This window comes from Pempheris klunzingeri, chromosome 2, assembly GCF_042242105.1.
Source record: "Pempheris klunzingeri isolate RE-2024b chromosome 2, fPemKlu1.hap1, whole genome shotgun sequence".
Classification (NCBI taxonomy): Eukaryota; Metazoa; Chordata; class Actinopteri; order Acropomatiformes; family Pempheridae; genus Pempheris; species Pempheris klunzingeri.
This window is the reverse complement of record NC_092013.1, coordinates 19314243-19331804: the sequence shown is the minus strand read 5'-3', so window position 1 is coordinate 19331804 and position 17562 is coordinate 19314243. Positions and strand designations below refer to the sequence as shown.

The window sequence follows — 17562 nt, the reverse complement described above, 5'->3', positions numbered from 1 at the left end:
AAGGGGACAGCACAAAAAAAACATTGCTCTGTAGTGCTACTATCAGTCAATATCACAAGTTACCTTTAACCAGCAAAGCCATTTTTTAGTTAGCCTACATATGGAGTTATGAAATGTTTGCAAACTTGGCAGAGGTCATATCAGAAAATATTACAAAAATTTGGTGTGGATGTTGATGATGACGTCTCTAAGTTCCCCTTAAGAGCAAATAACGTCAAAATAGCAGGATGAAGTCAATAACTGTAACTGTAACTGTCAGTTTCCCATCATTTTAGGCAATAGTATGTTTAATATTAGTTATCTTGATAATTATTATCAATGAAAATGATTTATGTTACTGGTATTAAGGTGATTTTGTCTTAGAGTTACTTTGAAAACTCATAAAGGAGGTAAATGTTTAAACAAATAGTAGCATTTCTGTAAATCCCCTTCAGCCCCAGCAGCACTGAATCCATTGCAATTAATGCTCCATCAGTTTATTTTTGTGAGCAGATATTTGTCATTCTAAGTTTGGCAACCTTGTGAGTAACGAAAGATAGCTATGTGCTAGCAGAGATCCCTGCTGTGAATGGAACTGACAGGCCATAAAAAAGGTTAATTTGATAAGCATGTAATCATTTGAACATCAAGCCAGAATGTTGCAGCTTAAAGTGACAACAAATACCTTTGAATAGGGATAGATGAAGCCACGGTAAGAAATTAATTCATGGGGTTGATGTAAAAGCCTGCACTCCAGTTCTAATTTTAGGAGGGTTTCATTTTTGGGGAATGTGATAACACTCAGCAGCAAGCAGGTGCATGACATGAAGCAACAGATGATCACATGTTGTGTCTTTTATTGTATCCTCAGAGTCTGCAGTTGAATTGTGGTAAAGTCTGGCAGAGCTTTTTTAGAAACAAAAGGCATTTTGACAGTCAAAACCTTTGCAAACAATCGGCCCCTCCAGGAACTTGTGATCTTCCAAATCAAAACAATTGTCATGAATTTACCACTTTAACACTGCACTTTTCTGCATGAGACAACCATGAAGAATCAGTTAAAGTCAAACCAAATCAACATCTGTCATTGCTCAACATCAAAAGAACTTTCATGCAATCAATGAGGCTCTCAGGCAACTTCTGCCTCAACTGAGGCTGCTATTTTAATAGATTAGTAGGGCTGCACATGCTGTACTTAAAACGCTTCATTAATCTATTGTAGTTGGGGAAATCTTGCTGAATCCATCAAGGAATCAAAGGACCCAAGATGTTTAGAAAATCAGTCGTGACGGATGGGACAGCCGCTGGCCAAGGTAAGTACTCAAGTCCAATTTCATTTTCTACAGGAGACATTAAAGAAGAACATTCAACGTCAAGCTAGTGTGTCTGCACCCAACATCTCAACAGGTTACTTTTGTTATTTTTTCCAAAGCTTTGAAGATCCATTTGCAACATAGGGGTGACAAGTACCCAACCAGGAATATGAAAACTAAATTTGAATCATCTGATAGGATTAGTGGGTGTTATCAACCCTTAAATCTAAGTGAACCTTCTTTTTGTGTTAGAAAACAGCTACAAAAATGTCATTATTTGCCTTATAAAATCATCGAAGTCAACTTGGGATGCAGCTGTCTTCATGGTTTGGGACGTTATTACCCGTGTGTGAAGTATTTCCCAGATCCATAATTTAAAAAATACAGTTTAAATGTTTAATACAAAGCTATCTTCAGTAAGTTTGAGCTCCTTAGCAAACAAAGTAATGACATGACACAAAATCTACCAGCACTGATAAAATTAGGTTGGCAAGGAGATCTATCAGTCAATAAATGCAAAGGAAATTGTTAATTAAGTAAATACTTGTGTCGTTTGTGTATTTCTGTGTCTGTCCAGTGGCTAACATGGTCAGTCACTTGCTATCGTCACAGCTATATCTTAAGCACAAATACTTCAGCTGTCAAGTTCAAGCCGGCAACCGGTCCATTAGCGGCCATATTTAGTCAGTACAGTGGCATCGATACGTAGTCTATTCAAAGCCAACAGGAGTTAATAAAGGGTTCGTCATACAAACTAATCACAACAATGTACACTAAGAGAGACATGAACTTGGCAGGCTTAATGCACCAGTGCACCCGAACATGAGCGGAAGAATCAGATATTTTCATACATGTATTTTTGTGCACTGGTAAGCTACAGTACAAACATCCTATTGTACACTGCTTAAACCTGACACAGACAAATACATCATTTAGCCTCTTTTATCAAATCTTACATTGCTGCCATTCAGGTCACCAAATGCAGCTCTGGTATTTCATTTCCTGTCCCTGGTTTAAATTATTTACAGTAAATCTAATCCATAATCCAACATGTACTGTTAATGTTCTTTAACATGTGCCTTATCATCAGGTCCTGATGCAGACAGTTGCAATGAAGGTAGGCTTAGGGGACAAGAGAGAAGCCATCATCAGCTGTCTTTTTTTTCCCTGACTGCTCACGAAGGCATGAAGAACCGATTTAATAATATACTGTACGAGCGTACAAATATTTTGTGCGAGGATATGTAGGTGCATTACTACATATCTGTTCTCAGGTTGAATTTTAGGCATGGATTATCAAAGAAGATTTTAAAACGATTAAGCTACTGAAACGTAAGTGTACTAAGGAATGTGACATACGAGAGCCTCCTTTACCAGGTGCACACACAGTACAACTCTGACTGATGATAAACTGAGAAAGTGAGTAACATTAATCATTCTAATATGTCATGTATTAGAATGAATCTGTCAGCATGGTTTATGTGAGTGATGATATGACTACAAAACAGCTACAGGTTTAGATGGTTGGATGTGATCATGGTTATGTTTTTCTTTTTTCCTCTCTCTTTTTAATGTATTGTCGCTGACATTTCATTTTCCAATGCTGACAGTGGGGATCAAGAAAAAATCCAAGGTCCCCGGGGTGATGATTACACAGTTTACTGAGACACTGCCAGAGGGAAAGAGCCATCCAGACTTCACCCGCAAGCCGATAGCTTTGACCATCCAAGAGGGTAAAACTGATAGTATAAGAATAATTTAAAATATTAATATCAGAAAATATTCCAAGGTGGAATTTCCATGATTCTGCATAATGGATTAGATCCATGACTTCTGTGCAGTGGGAGCAGAGCGCTGCCACTCAAACAACCCAGACTCCTGTGTCAGTCAGATAAAATTAAACAAACACTGACTTCAATTCAAAACTTGGAAAAGTAAAGTATGTTGTTAACATTTAGCATGAGACAAAGTCTCCACTGTGTACATTGACAATGTAAATAAGTGGTGTTTTAAAGGCATCAAGCATTCTATGTAATGGCAAGTGTAATTTGTATTCAAATCAATAATCATACCGAATAAGATAAATATCTAAATAAATATATTTCTTCCTGTTTCTTGTGTTTGCAAAAATATTATGAAGTGAACTTGTCTCTCTCTTCTTTTTTTTTTTTTCAGGCAAATTTGCTTTTTTCAAAGCCATTGTCATTGGAGACCCAACGCCGACAGTAACCTGGAGCAGAAATAATGGAGATGTCTCTGATACAGCAAAATACCAGCCGAAATACGATCCCAATTCCAATGAGCATACATTTGAGGCAAGTGATACGGGCTATCAAATCACAGTGATGCTATACAGCAACATGCTGATGTAGAGAGGTACAAACAGCACAGAGAAAAACAGATATATAGAAAGACAAACAGAGAAAAAAAAAGAAGCAGCACCGATTTCATTATATCAATCACCCAGTCTTCTGACCCTTCACTTTACTTTTCCAATCATCTTTTCTACAAAAAGGAGATTTCGCTCAACCTGAGAGCAGAACACTTAACAAAGTTAGTTTGATGAAACAGGCTGGACACGTCTACCCCCACATCCTGTCAACTCACTGCTGTTTGACTTAAAAATGTGACAAATGTGACAAAAGTTACAAATCAGGAGGCCATCTACCAATTACATCTACTAATCAAGCCGTGTGCAGAGCCTGTAATTGTAGGCCGTCGTGAGCATTTCAGTCAAACTGGTCTGTCATGAGTGAGTCACAAAGGGATTCTTATAAGCACTATTACTTTTCAGAGGATATTGAATAATAGTGACTCCCAACCAGGGGTAAGTGCCTCTACAGTTGCCAGGGGGTACAAGCAAAGTCTGTGGAGTAGCTCAGCTAATTTGGAAAAAAAACACAATTCAGCATTGCGTAATTGTATTTATGCACTACATTCATGTATTAAATGTGAAAAATAACCAATAACCAAAAAACAAGCTATGACAGGTAGAATACATGGCCACCCCATTAACTTTTAGTGACTTTAACAACTCAACACCTCGTCCTGTGATTTAGAGTGCATGATTAGCAAGCGAGTAGAGAAGTTGAAGTAGTATTATTTTTAAATGCAATGGTTCAATGGTTGCATCCATTCTTAAGTGGTTGTAACACAAAAGCTGGAACCGAACCCATAAAATCCACTTTTACAGTATTTTATGAATAGCTAAAATAACATCTTTATTCAAATCTATACAACTTAACTGATTTGAGAATGTGATGAGTGTTATCGAGTGATCTAAAAGGGCTTTGAGGGTCCATAACACGTAATGCAAAACAGGTTGGAAAACCAGTGCTATTTAGTATAAAACTTGTTAACCGAGCTAATAACTTCACAAACTGAATTTGTTATATTTGGCATGTCTTTTATCTTCCAGATGCCAAGTATTATGCCAGATCAAGCCGATACCTATAAATGCATTGCCAAAAATGAGCATGGACAAGCCACGGTCACAGTTGTTCTGAATGTTATTGCAGGTAAGGACTGTTTGCTTGCTATGGATGTGACAAATGAATGTAATTAATGTCATGCAGAGTCGTGTTATCTGGCATGACACGCAGGCTCAAATGTTCTCCCAAATGTACTTCAAATGGAGCACACTTGGATCCAAATTTGACACGTTACTACTTCATACACTTGAATGTATTACACTCATTGCGATACTTATCACCCTGCAGCCTCTCTTGTCAGTTAATTACATGACTGTATTAATAATGTGAGCACCCTCTTTTCTGTTATTAGTTGGTTTCAAAATGAACAAAGCCCCGCAACAAGCAGCTGAAGCCACCAATGGGAATTTTAAGACAGTACTTAAAAGGAAAAGGTTAGTTTGTGTTGCACATGTTCATGGCCTTCTGTGCTCTTCAGATTTCTGTTGTTCTTCAACGTACTTCAAAAGCACCCCATTTTAATTTCCAGTAAGATCCGTCCGAAATCTGAGCAACCTGAGAGAAAAGACGGAGAGATTGATCCTAAATTTTGGGAGCTCTTACTTAGCGCTGATAAGAAAGACTATGAGAGAATCTGTGCGGAATATGGAGTGACTGACTTTCGCTGGATGCTCAAGAAACTAAATGAAATAAAGAAAGAAAGGGAGGAAGAACAAGCTGCGGTTTGTAATTACTGATATTTGCATATTGATTTGTTTGCTTTTTTTTTTTCTGATTATGAGGTTTGATGTTGACTGTACATGTTTAGGTAAAGAGATTCTAAAAAATGTCCTCCAGTGACAGAAAACAATTCTATAACCATAAATTTGAAATAATACTCGTTTGCTTTCTGTTTGATACTTAAGCCTTCTATCACTTTCTTGTCCTAGTTTGTCAGAAATCTGTCTAGCCTGAAACCCATTCAGGTTAATGCAGACAATACTGCATCGTTTGAGATTGACATGGACCTTATCGACCCAAGCAGCTCCATATTCCTGTATAAGGTAAGTGTGACATTAAATTTCTTCCTTTGGTCTCCCAACAGCGTACTACATCATAGAACAGGACGTTGGCCATATAAAAGATTCATCGTCTGGGAACCCTGAGTTACTACAACACTGAGTTTATTCAATTACAATCTGGCCAGTGCTTGTATAGATATGTGAAGATATCTCACTCTGGAGTTGGTGCTAGAAGGACATACAGGTGGACCAACACCACTGGGCTGATCTACTAGTAAAAGCATACCTCTGAGATGCCTATGGCTTTGTGTTTGTAATGAGTCTTGCTATGATGCTTTACATTTTAACTCAAATTAGTGGTTTTTCTCCAGCTATTATCTCGCAGCTGTGTTTTTGCGAGCACAATTTGAAGCATCCCAAAAGGAAATGACATCGTATATATTCCCCCCAGGATGGTGAAATGGTACCATATACAAAGGAGTTGGGAGATAAGATGAAGCACAGCCTTAAACAAATTGGGAAAAAGTACATTTTCAGTGTGAGAGACCTTATGCCAGACGATGCTGGACTGTACCAGTTGGATGTAGAGGACGTGAATATGTTCTCCACTGATTTCAAAAGTAAGTTTCACACTTGCACACGTGACATGTTAGTAGCGCTAATCAAAGCAAGAGGCAAGGAAACATTTCTGATGCATAATACAGACCTAATTTAAATAACTAACATCCATTTATTGATTATTTTTCAGTCCCCATGGTGGATTTCTTGGTGAAAATTCAGGAAGTGAAGGCAATTGAGAGAGAAGATGCTGTTTTTGAGTGTGTCCTGTCAAATCCCTTCTCCAAGATTTTGTGGTTTGGCAAGAATTTGCCACTGGAACAAGGGGATAAATATGATATCCAAGTTTCAGAAGACAAGCTCATTCACAGGCTGGTGGTCAAAGACTGCATGATAGTAGACAAAGGAATTTATTCTGCGTGTGCAGGAATTAAATCTTGCAATGCGTGGCTTGTCGTTGAAGGTAAGATATTATACTCCTCCAAAAGTCAATAATGGATAGTGATTATGATTTGAAATGAAATCATTACAAACCAATATTGTAATGATTTTCATTTCAAATTTCATCAATCAATTATTTTATTTTTTTTTTCTTTTCTCAATTCAGCCGACAAAGATGCTCAAAAGGGTAAAAAATCAGCAAGGAAAACAACAAGAGCAGGAGGATCTGGGATAGATCTGCAAAAGGTTGCCCAAGAACAACAAGTAAAGCTAGAGAAGGAGAAAGAGGAAAGGAAAGAACAGATCAAAGCTGCGAAAGAAGCTGCAGCAGCTGCACCTCCACCTGAATCCCCTCCTGCGCCTACTAAGACTCCAAGACCTCCGACACCGCAAGAACCTCAACCAAGTAAGAATGCTGACCACAAGGTTTATGAAATGGGGTGTTGAGTTCAGAAACAAAGAAGCCAATACTTTGGTCCTATTGGCAAAACCTATTGGGAATCCAAATTCTTTACATAAATATTTATTAGTTATATGGTTATTTGTGATTTTTTTCTGTAACATGCATTGTACTATTGGCATCAATAATATTTATGGATGTGATTATGTTCAAATAATGTCAGAAATTGCAATAGTTTGGGGGAAGTCAATAATTACAAAGATTGGGAACTTTTGTTTGTATAATTTTGCATATAATGCTAGCTATGATAATTTGTTGATATGGCAACCACTAACAAATTTCAATGCTTGATAGGCGTCGTAAATGAACCAGCAGCAGTGGATCCACCGATTGTAAGCACTGGTAAGAAACTTAAATAGTTGTGACAACATCTGCACGCACTCGAAGGTGAATACGACAGTTATTTAAAATATAAAGGTTTCATTAATACATCTCTTTACACTGATATCCTTTACTTTAAATTAAAAGTCTCCGCATCAAAAATGGTGTCTAAATCGCTTCTGACGTCACTGTAATGTTTAGGTTTATATATTATGATGTTTGTGTTGTCGGCTCATCATGTGATTGTCTGCCTCTTTAAGGTTTCATGTTTTTTGTCTTGTTTTTTTTAGTATTTAGCCAATTTAGATGTATTAGTACAATCCATATTCTCACGATTAGATAAACAGATTGCCAAGCTAATACACAGCCGCGTCCTGTGATCTGTACCTCAGTGACTGATTATATGTCACATTTACATTCTAGTTCCTGATACATTGTATTGAAATAAATTAGTTTAATATTGCAAGAGTGGAACTAATATATGCAGATTGTTTTCACTTGTCCATAAATTACTACATTATATTTACTGATTGGGATGCATTAACTGGTAAATTACGAAGAAATTGATTTCTGTTTTAGGCACCACGGTAGTGCTTCTGCATGCTTTAGCCCATTTGTACACAAATCATATACACTATTTTTTCAAAGCATGCTGTAGTTTGTAAGTCTGTAGTTTTATGATTATATTTCTCACCATGTAATAAGCAGCACTCATTCCTCATTCCAAGGAAATTATCTTAGCATGTCTGTGTTGGGAGATCCATCTCATTGTTATCTCTGGTTCAATTGTTAGTATGAGTGTTTGGAAAAGTAGAAAATAATGGACAAGATCTTTACACAGATGACCTATTTCGAGTAGGGTCTCCGCCACCACATTTTGCACACATTAAGATGCTAAAAATTACTATTAATCATTTCTGTCCGGTAAGGTTTCTTAACCAAAACGTTCACACTACATGAAAGGCATTAGCACATTTAGACCCACCTCTTCTCCCTCACCAAGCAGTTAAGAATGTATGAATATGATTAGAGGACGGGGGCTGGAACCATGTCATACTATAGTTGTACAGTATGTACCCACCCCCACCTTTGAATCCAAGATTATGCCCCTGCACTGGTGGGCTGATGCTAGAGATTGCGCTTTGTTCAAACAATCCTTTGTTAACCTTGGGTTCTACATCGTTCCTCTGGTAGCATTTTGCCATTGCAACAGCCATTTAAAGTCATTGTTTATACCAAAACACTAAATGGTAAATGGTCTGTATTTGTATAGAGCCTTTCTAGTTATTTCAACTACTCAAAGCGCTTTACATGACATCCTCATTCACCCATTCACACATCATTCATACAGGAGGGATCTAATTAGGAGGAGACTATTCTTTCATACTCATTCACGCACTGAAGCCATGCTTCAGGAGCAAGTTGGGGTTCAGTGTCTTGCCCAAGGACACTTCGACATGTTGACCCATAGGAGCTGGGGATCGAACCCCCGACCTTCTGATTGAGGGACCACTGATCCACAGCCACCCACTACACTTTTAACAATATTTCGTCCTGTATGGACAAAAAATGTCTTAAGTAAATTGGAATATCTGTAACCAGTGGTCATAGTATAAGCTTGTATGGGTATGCAAATTAAGAGTGGATGAAGCCCACTCCAACAGACTATGGTTATCTGTAAATAGGAAAAAATGTAGAACACCATGGCATGCTTTGGAAAATGGTCTGGAGAAAAGATTTGCAGAAAACACACTACAATATAAACAAAACAAGTATCACATGTCAACAAATTAATAAACACAGACAAAACAGATAAAAATCTGGCATGTTTTCATACTGTCTGTGATCGCTGATAGGTAATTCAGAAGCTGAAGACACGGGAAGTGGTAAGCCAGACATCTGTGGAGCATATAAAACTGAGGGAGTAATTTACTAAACCAAGTGTAAATGACTTACTGTTATTATTGCTGTCAGGCCACTCAGCTGAGGAAGCCGCTGGTGCTGAAATGCTTGATCAACCACTTGCAGATGCAGGAGGTGGTATGGCACATACTGAATACTGAAACTACAACAGTAACAAGAATATTAAAAGACTAATATGTTTTTTGTTTGTTTTATTTACATTAGTAACACAGTGGAGTTTTAAAATTAACAAATCTCTCATCAAATCATCATATTCTCTGTAACATTTGTTCTATAAATTAACCTAAATTCTCTTAATTAATGTAAATTAAAAAAAATGGGAAGGTGTGAAATATCAACAGGGATTCTTTATAACCAGCATGTGGAAACATATGCAATTTACTACTCATCCGAAGACTCTCACTGTTCAAACGTGTTTTCCTCCTCCGAAGCCTTGTGAGCCCAGCGGGTCTCTGCTAACAAAGCAGCTTGTCATTGTGCTCGCCTACGATGTCATTAATTTGCCTTGTAACTTTTATCAGAAACTTTCCAATGAAATCACACTAATATTTGAACCATGCACTGTATACAGAAGGGCTGTACAATTATGGCTAAAGGATTATTTTGATTCCAATTATTCTGTGGACAAGGATGGGAATCATGTGGTTGAAAAAGTCAGTTGTGCTAAAACGTAAGTTTCATGAACTCTTTACATACGGATTGTTCTTGCTCAACATCACTTGCCCTAAATGTGAAATACTTCCTATCAATGTATGACGATCCGTTTCGAGGGACTAGCTCTCTGCCCTCTGCTCCAGACGTTTCATTTTCATCTGCCCTCTGTTGTATGTTACTCTTCTCTTCTGGACTGCACTAGCTGCATCCAAGAAGTTTTTGCACAGGCCACGGCTGCAGGGCATCAACCTAGAGCAACGTGACAGCTGTACAAAAGTGAAACCAAAACGTCTAAACCGCTTGTGGCTGGCTGTTCATTTAGGAAGCGCTGTGAAATGCATTTAATGGAGATTCATATTTGATTAATTGTGCAGCCCTAGTATACAGTATGTTATCGGAACGTGCACTGCATTTATTAAGAACACTTACAGATTGTTGTTGTACTTTATGTCATACTCTTCATTCCTTACTTTCCGCACTTTTTACGCTGTGGTATAATCCCTAATTTTTTCAAAGCTTACACTAAGATTTATTTCTACTACATTATTCACAGGAAGTCACTGATATTACTAAATGATTTAACTATTATTTCAGCAAGCATATTAATGAGTAGAAACTATAAGCATACTGGTAAGTTATTAATTTATACTCATATGCGCTCATTCAGTATACAAGGTCCTAAATTGAAAGTTGCTTCATATGAATATGGGACGTGGAGAGTAACTTTGTTTTTTGTTGCCCAGAGCCTGGAATTACCTGTGGACTCTCTGATATTTATGCTCTTCGTGGAAAGCCGGCTGAACTATCTGTGAAGATGAACATGGACTGCGACGGCACCTGGTTTAAAGATGGAGAGCAGGTAAAGCAAATGAATTAAGACAGTTCCTACATACTTTCAACATGTGTATCTCACAAGTTTATCATCTGACATTCTGATTCGGAGTTAAGTGTGAGAGCAAAAGTATGAAAAGCTTTTCATTCCTACATAGTCAACAGTAGAAACAACCAACTGCAAGAAGTACAAAGTAACAAATAGTTTCATAATGTAACACAGAAAAGCATAAAGTTCTCCATGTCACCTTTGATTTGCAAGTTAAACTCAGGTGCTGGGGTCACCATAACCAAAGATGGAACCTCTCACAAGCTGACAATTCAAAGCTGCAGAGATGACGACTCTGGCGTTTATCGTTTTGTATCAGGAAACCAAAGTACACAAGGAAAGGTCACTGTCGGAGGTATGACTGACTCTCTTTTTATTGTAGAGCATATAAAATAAAGTAACAACGGTTTCTGCAATAGCTGAATTACACTGAATGTTTCACAGATGTACCTGAATTTGACCCGGACGACCTTCACAAATTCTCCAAACCTGTGATCATAAGAGTGGGCCAGAACGCTGCTTTCAAGATGCCCTTCCCTCCCCAGGAGTCTTTGGTAATCAGTTGGTTTAAGGATGGCTCTGAGATCAAAGATGGAGGAGGAGTTAAGATCGTGAGGGAGACCAATCACAGCCGGCTGCTGCTCAGAGACTGCCTGCGGACGGACGCAGGGGAAATAAAGATCCAACTCAAAAACCCATTTGGGGCCGTAGAAGCCACATCTCAGCTTATTGTGCTTGGTAGGAAAACACAGAGAAATCTAATGAGAAAAGTGAGAAATACTGTGGAGATAAAAAGATAACATTTTTAGTATTTGTTTAACCCTTCATGCACAGCCACATTCAAACACTAACACATTACTTCACATTACTATTTATTACATTTCCATCACTACATTTGAAATTTAACACCTTTTTTTTTCTGTAATAGATCGGCCTGGTCCACCTCAGGGTCCAGTGGAGACCACTGAAACCACCTCATCTCTAATTGAAATTAAATGGAATCCTCCCAAAGACGACGGAGGCTCTGCTGTCACCAACTATATCATAGAACGGCAGCAGACAGGGCAGTGTCTGTGGACGAAACTTGGAGATGTCTCAGCTGACAAGACCTCCTTCCGAGACAGGAATGTGACACATGGAAAGAAATACAACTACCGCATCTATGCCGAGAATCCCGAGGGCCTCAGTGACGCCCTGGAGACAGCTGATAGCATTATGGCTGGCATAATGAGTGAGCGTTGAAGAAAGAAGTCTCATTTAGCATTCCTCAGCAAATCCCTTGTTAATCTCCCTCAGGTTGTAATAAATGAAAATGCCTCTGGATAGGTGGGATTGCTTCAAATCGTTTATCACCAGCACCATTTAGTCACTGTAGAAAGCTCACTTTTATCCTTGTAATAGTCTCTAACAGGAATAGTTTGTAATACCCTGCATTAACAGCATGAAGATGTTCATTTATTCCACGTCTTTAATTACCTCTTAAATATTTAATAATGAGTTTACTTGTCTAATTAGGCTACTTGTCATTCCATAGTACTCTCGGGTCCACCTGGTGCCCCCACAGTGGTGAGTGCCTCTAAGACGTGCATCAATTTGACCTGGACCCCTCCAGAGGACGACAGAGGAGTACCAATCATTGGTTACCAAATAGAGAAAAGAAAGAAAGACACAAATCAGTGGATAGCACTGAATGCACTTAATGAACCTATTGAAGGTTTGTCCGTGAAACATATTAACAAACTATTGCTATATGTTTTCATTAGAGCTTCATTATCATTTTTTTTCCTCTTGCAATGCTTATAATCTCATTTTCAGATGTGAAGTACGCAGTTAAAGACGTCACTGAGGGAGCAGAGTACGAGTTCAGGGTTTCAGCAATCAATGAGTCAGGCGCAGGGGACCTAAGCCCTCCCTCTGCAATGGTGTGTGCGAAGAATCCCAACAGTAAGTAGCTAACTTCCTTCATTGTCTTATTCTGAGCAATGTTTGTTCCCTGTCTGGGACTCATGTTCTGTTTGTTTTCATCCAGTGAGACCTTGTTTTAAAGATCCAGAGGACTTCATTGTTGTCAGAGCAGGAAATTCTGCACGCGTCAAAATTTGCTACGAGGTATGAATAGGCCATAAAGCTGCATGTATACTAGGTGTTTCTTCCATAGTATGAACACTAGATCTTTTTAAATTTCTATATTTCATATTTTTTATCCATTCCTGGTGTGTCATATTGTTGAGTGATGGGTTTACTATTGTACAGTGTGACATGGCTGCTTATGCCTCACACTTTATTTCATTTATCTGATATTGGTATCTCCAGGCTGAACCTCCTCCTGAAATCACTTGGCTGAAGGATGATGAGCCAATATCCCCGTGGATTAATATCATCAATACAGAGGGAATGTCTCAGCTTGTTATTCCCTCATCAAAGCGCACAGATTCAGCCATTTACACCATTATTGCCAAAAACTCTGTGGGTGAGGCTTCATTCGACATCGAGGTTAGAGTCACAGGTAAGGAAAAACAAAAATGACACTATGATTGGCGTGATATTTTTGCACTAAACCTACTGGTGGCAATTATTTTGTGCTGATCTTAGCTTCATGTTAGTTTCACAAATGCCCAGGTTGTCAAATGAGGAATTAAATTGTTGGAAATGAGGAATTCATTTAATTGCTCACATTGTGTTCCTCTGGCCAGAGAAGATCATTTATATCAGCACTGGACAGCATAAACTGGACAATATTTAGCCAATTAAATGCCAATGATACAGTGATGTATTGGCAACCCAATGCCAGACCCTAATTAACACCAACATAAACATCATTCATACTGTGCAACATGCAGTAAGAGGATATGATTAACTTATAACCGTAAAATGCAAATACAACCCTGACAAAAAGACACATTTTGTGACAAAAAGACACAAAAAGACACATCCCTCTTGAGTAAAGTAAGATTATTTCAAGTCTAAAAGCAGCCACAATACAAAAAAATGACAGTTCCTCCAAAGAAAGGAGTTTCTATCTTAGTCATATCTTATTGTATTTGTTGCTAGATGAACCCAAGATGCCAGGGCCGGTGGAGCTGGAGCAAACCGTCCAGGGCAAAGTGGTGATATCATGGGCTCCCTCACCAGACCAGGAGCTCGACGACCGGGTCTACTATGTGGTGTCGCAACATGATTCCAACACCAGGCTGTGGAAGACTATAGCAGACCGCCTCTTCACTAACACATACACAGCCAACAACATCCTCCCTGGGATAGAGTACCACTTCCAAATCTACGCCAAGAATGATATGGGCCTCTCAGATCCATCTCAGTCACCTACATGGGGCTTTAACAGCAACAAAGGTGAGCTATTAAAGCTGTTACAGTTGAGTTATGTTTGACTTTTCCATTAGAGCATACCAAATTATACATGGCACACGGTAGCTTGACAATTTCATGTGTAATCAGTTGAATTTTACTTGTTTTCTTGTTATGTTCTCTGCACAAAAAAGGCATACAGAATTATCGTGTTAACCATCCTGTCCAACTACATTTTATCGCTTATTACAGCCAATCTGTTTCACGTTGACTGACTATGGTCTGTGAACTAAAGCATGATTCCATTGCACAATAGCCGACATCAATGACTGTTGAATATTTCAGCGTCAACTCGCGCCATCTGCAAGTTAAGGTTCAAGTCAAAACTCCAGTGAAATATCTCCACATCTATTAAAATGGATTGGTATAAAATTAATGGTTCCTAGATGATGTATCCTAATGTCTTTAGTTATTCCCTGTTATTTTAGTCTACCACCATCATGAGGTCAAAATTTTTTTTCAATAGTTTTATTGATGTTTAAATAGCTGAAAAACTAATGACATTACTATCAGTTCTTTGTGTTTAGAGCTAATTAGCAAATGTTAGCAGGTGGATGGTGACATGGTAAACATTACACCTGATACACATCAGCATGTCAGCATAGTCACTGTGAGCAAACTGCTATGCTGTTTTACTTCTTTTTCTACAAGTCCAGCTACAATAATAATTCTGTGAAATCTCTGATTGGCTCATTGTGCAGAACCTCTGTCAAACATTTCTGGATGCATGCGAATTATCATGTGACCTAAGCGATCATTTCAATCCATCCCCTCTTTGATTTTCCCCTCAAGTTCCAATAACGTCAAATGGAGTTAATTCAATGGAGGTCTGCTTTGAAAGGCCTCCATCTATCTTGGTCCCTCTGAAAGTCCACACGCCACCTAAAGGATACCAACTCTACATGACATGCGCTGTCCGCGGATGCCCTACGCCCACTGTGTCCTGGTACCTGAATGACGTCTGCATCAACTTAGACAACAACTACTACATCACCAACTCATTTGGTGTGTGCTCCATGTACATTCTTCGAGTCCGATCAAAGGATAGTGGGGAATATAAAGTTGTTGCAGTCAACTCTTTTGGCAAGGCAGAGTGTTCTACCAAACTCATTGTTAGAGGTAAGGTTTAACTTAAGTGTTGGATTTTTTTCAGAATGACTTGTTTTGGTTTATTCGTATAATGATTATTTTTCTTTCCACTTTTTCTCCACAGATTAAAACGGCACAATGACTTAATTCAGCTTTTCCTCTTACTGAGTAACAAGGAAATGATTTGTTTTACTGCATAGACTGCCTTGACAGCATGTGGCAATGCATGTGACAACTATAGAACGACATCTGTTCAATTTTGAAGCTCTTGTAACAATTGCAATAAATCAACAAACTGACAACTACGTGTAGTGTTCTTTGTGCTGCGAATTTCCTAATGTTCTTCACTAACTTCCCTCACGGAAACAAACTCAGTGGCCATCGTTAAAGCATCAAATGTTTCCAGCATGTGTTTCCAGAAGCACAGGGCTCCAATATCTCAAGTGCATGACACCATGCGCATTGCAGTACTACATTAAGCCCTCATGAAGAAGTACACACCAAGTGCAGATTTTCATTGCATTTCCATATATATCCACTTGAGCTACCTAGTAAATTGTCTATAAGAAGATACTCTGCTGCAAATCTTAAATTAGTCCTTTTTATACCTGCAGCCCAATGACCAATAAAGGAAGACCTTTCTGTGAGACAACTATGTTTAACTGCTCACATGTATGGATAACATGTATAGTATAGATTACATACCATATTTTATAATAGCGATACAAATCAAATCCCCACTGAACATATTGTGGCATCTGTAACACAAAGGATTGCTGCTGGATATAACCTCTGGATTAACATGCAGACAAAATGCCTACAGTTTTTTTATCTAATGACGTTATTACTTACTGATAAGAGTGAAATAACGCAACATTGCTCTTATAATATTTAGTGTAGTTGTTAATGTACTTGATTCATGGAGTGCTTACCTCATTTCCTCTGGCAGGTTAGAGGTGATATTTGTGTTTATTCCTCGTGTCATCAGGCTTTTCTTGCAGTTATGGCAGAGTCTCTTTTATGAGGTCGGGGTGACTATTCAAACTGTCTGGATAAGTCACGCTTGTTTAACCTCTGACAATGTGAACCCAAAAAGCAGCTTGGTGCAACGAGTCCAACACACCACCACACCATGAGCAACCATCTTTTTATAATGCCACCACTGGCCCAGTGTGACTCTGAGAACACCACAGACATGCTGTGAGAAATTCTGCTGATACTTTTGAAAGCTAATTGGAACGGCCAATTCATTCAACTGGAGATTACTTTACCGAATAAAAGGTCTCATGTTAATGTTTACTGACCAATAAAATCCATAGTACAGGGATCACATTACTAGAGACCTTGTGAAGCTGCCACTCGAAAGCTTTTGGTTAGATGCTTTGACTATTACAAGTGGGAAATTACTGTGCATGGCTATTGTGGATCCATAAATCATTAAGCCTCAACCATGAGTATATCAAGTACAATGATGTAATCACTAATAAAAATAAAAAGTTAGGCTCAAATCCATCATAATTTAAATCTGACGGAGCCTGAATCTTGATCTATGATGTGCCTGGTGTTTTTATATTGTCAACAGTAATGGTGGAAAACTGTTGACTGGATACGACCGATACCAGATTGAATGAACAGTCATAATATATTTCCAGAGCCAGCTGCAAAGTGATCGCTTTCATAGGGATGGGCGAGAGGAACCACCACCCTTTGCCACTGCCATAATATGGGTTTTTAGCAACTACATTTCATCCATGTATGGGTTTCCATGCGCTTCATGCTTTTATCACCGAACAAAAAGGGGTGTCACCTTTGAAATATTGGATAGCGAGAAGAGTTCAAGCTGAAGACGGCTAGCTGATAGTAGATGAAGAACTGAAAGTAAGTCCGATTTGTTTTGTTTAATAGCAAATTTCTTATGACGGTGATTCTTGCCGAATTAATATACTGATGGAAAGAAACTCTATTTTATATGTGACTGACACCCTCGTGTAGAACAATTTCAGAGGAGTGCTACAAGTCTGGGCTCCTATATGATCATTTAGAGTAAATATGGGAGAACAGAAAAGTGTTGTTTGCTGAGAGAGGCCAATATTAAAGGTGGAAAAAAAGGACAGACTAGTTTCAGAACATTTCTATAGATGTAAAGACT

General features: G+C 38.5%; 1 protein-coding gene across 1 annotated transcript; it reads left to right on the top strand.

Annotated features, from left to right (window-relative positions):
• Positions 1–1205: 1205 nt before the first annotated feature.
• Positions 1206–15606, top strand: igfn1.4 (immunoglobulin like and fibronectin type III domain containing 1, tandem duplicate 4). Its single transcript, XM_070846948.1, has 25 exons — positions 1206–1292; positions 2903–3025; positions 3468–3607; positions 4711–4810; positions 5076–5157; positions 5253–5445; positions 5653–5766; positions 6176–6344; positions 6473–6745; positions 6890–7129; positions 7478–7525; positions 8920–8925; positions 9361–9390; positions 9479–9541; positions 10825–10940; positions 11175–11316; positions 11406–11699; positions 11890–12192; positions 12496–12675; positions 12777–12905; positions 12991–13070; positions 13275–13467; positions 14013–14309; positions 15117–15443; positions 15538–15606. The coding sequence occupies exons 1-25, from the start codon at positions 1247–1249 to the stop codon at positions 15540–15542; spliced, it is 3693 nt and encodes a 1230-aa protein (XP_070703049.1). The 5' UTR covers positions 1206–1246; the 3' UTR covers positions 15543–15606.
• Positions 15607–17562: the final 1956 nt, after the last annotated feature.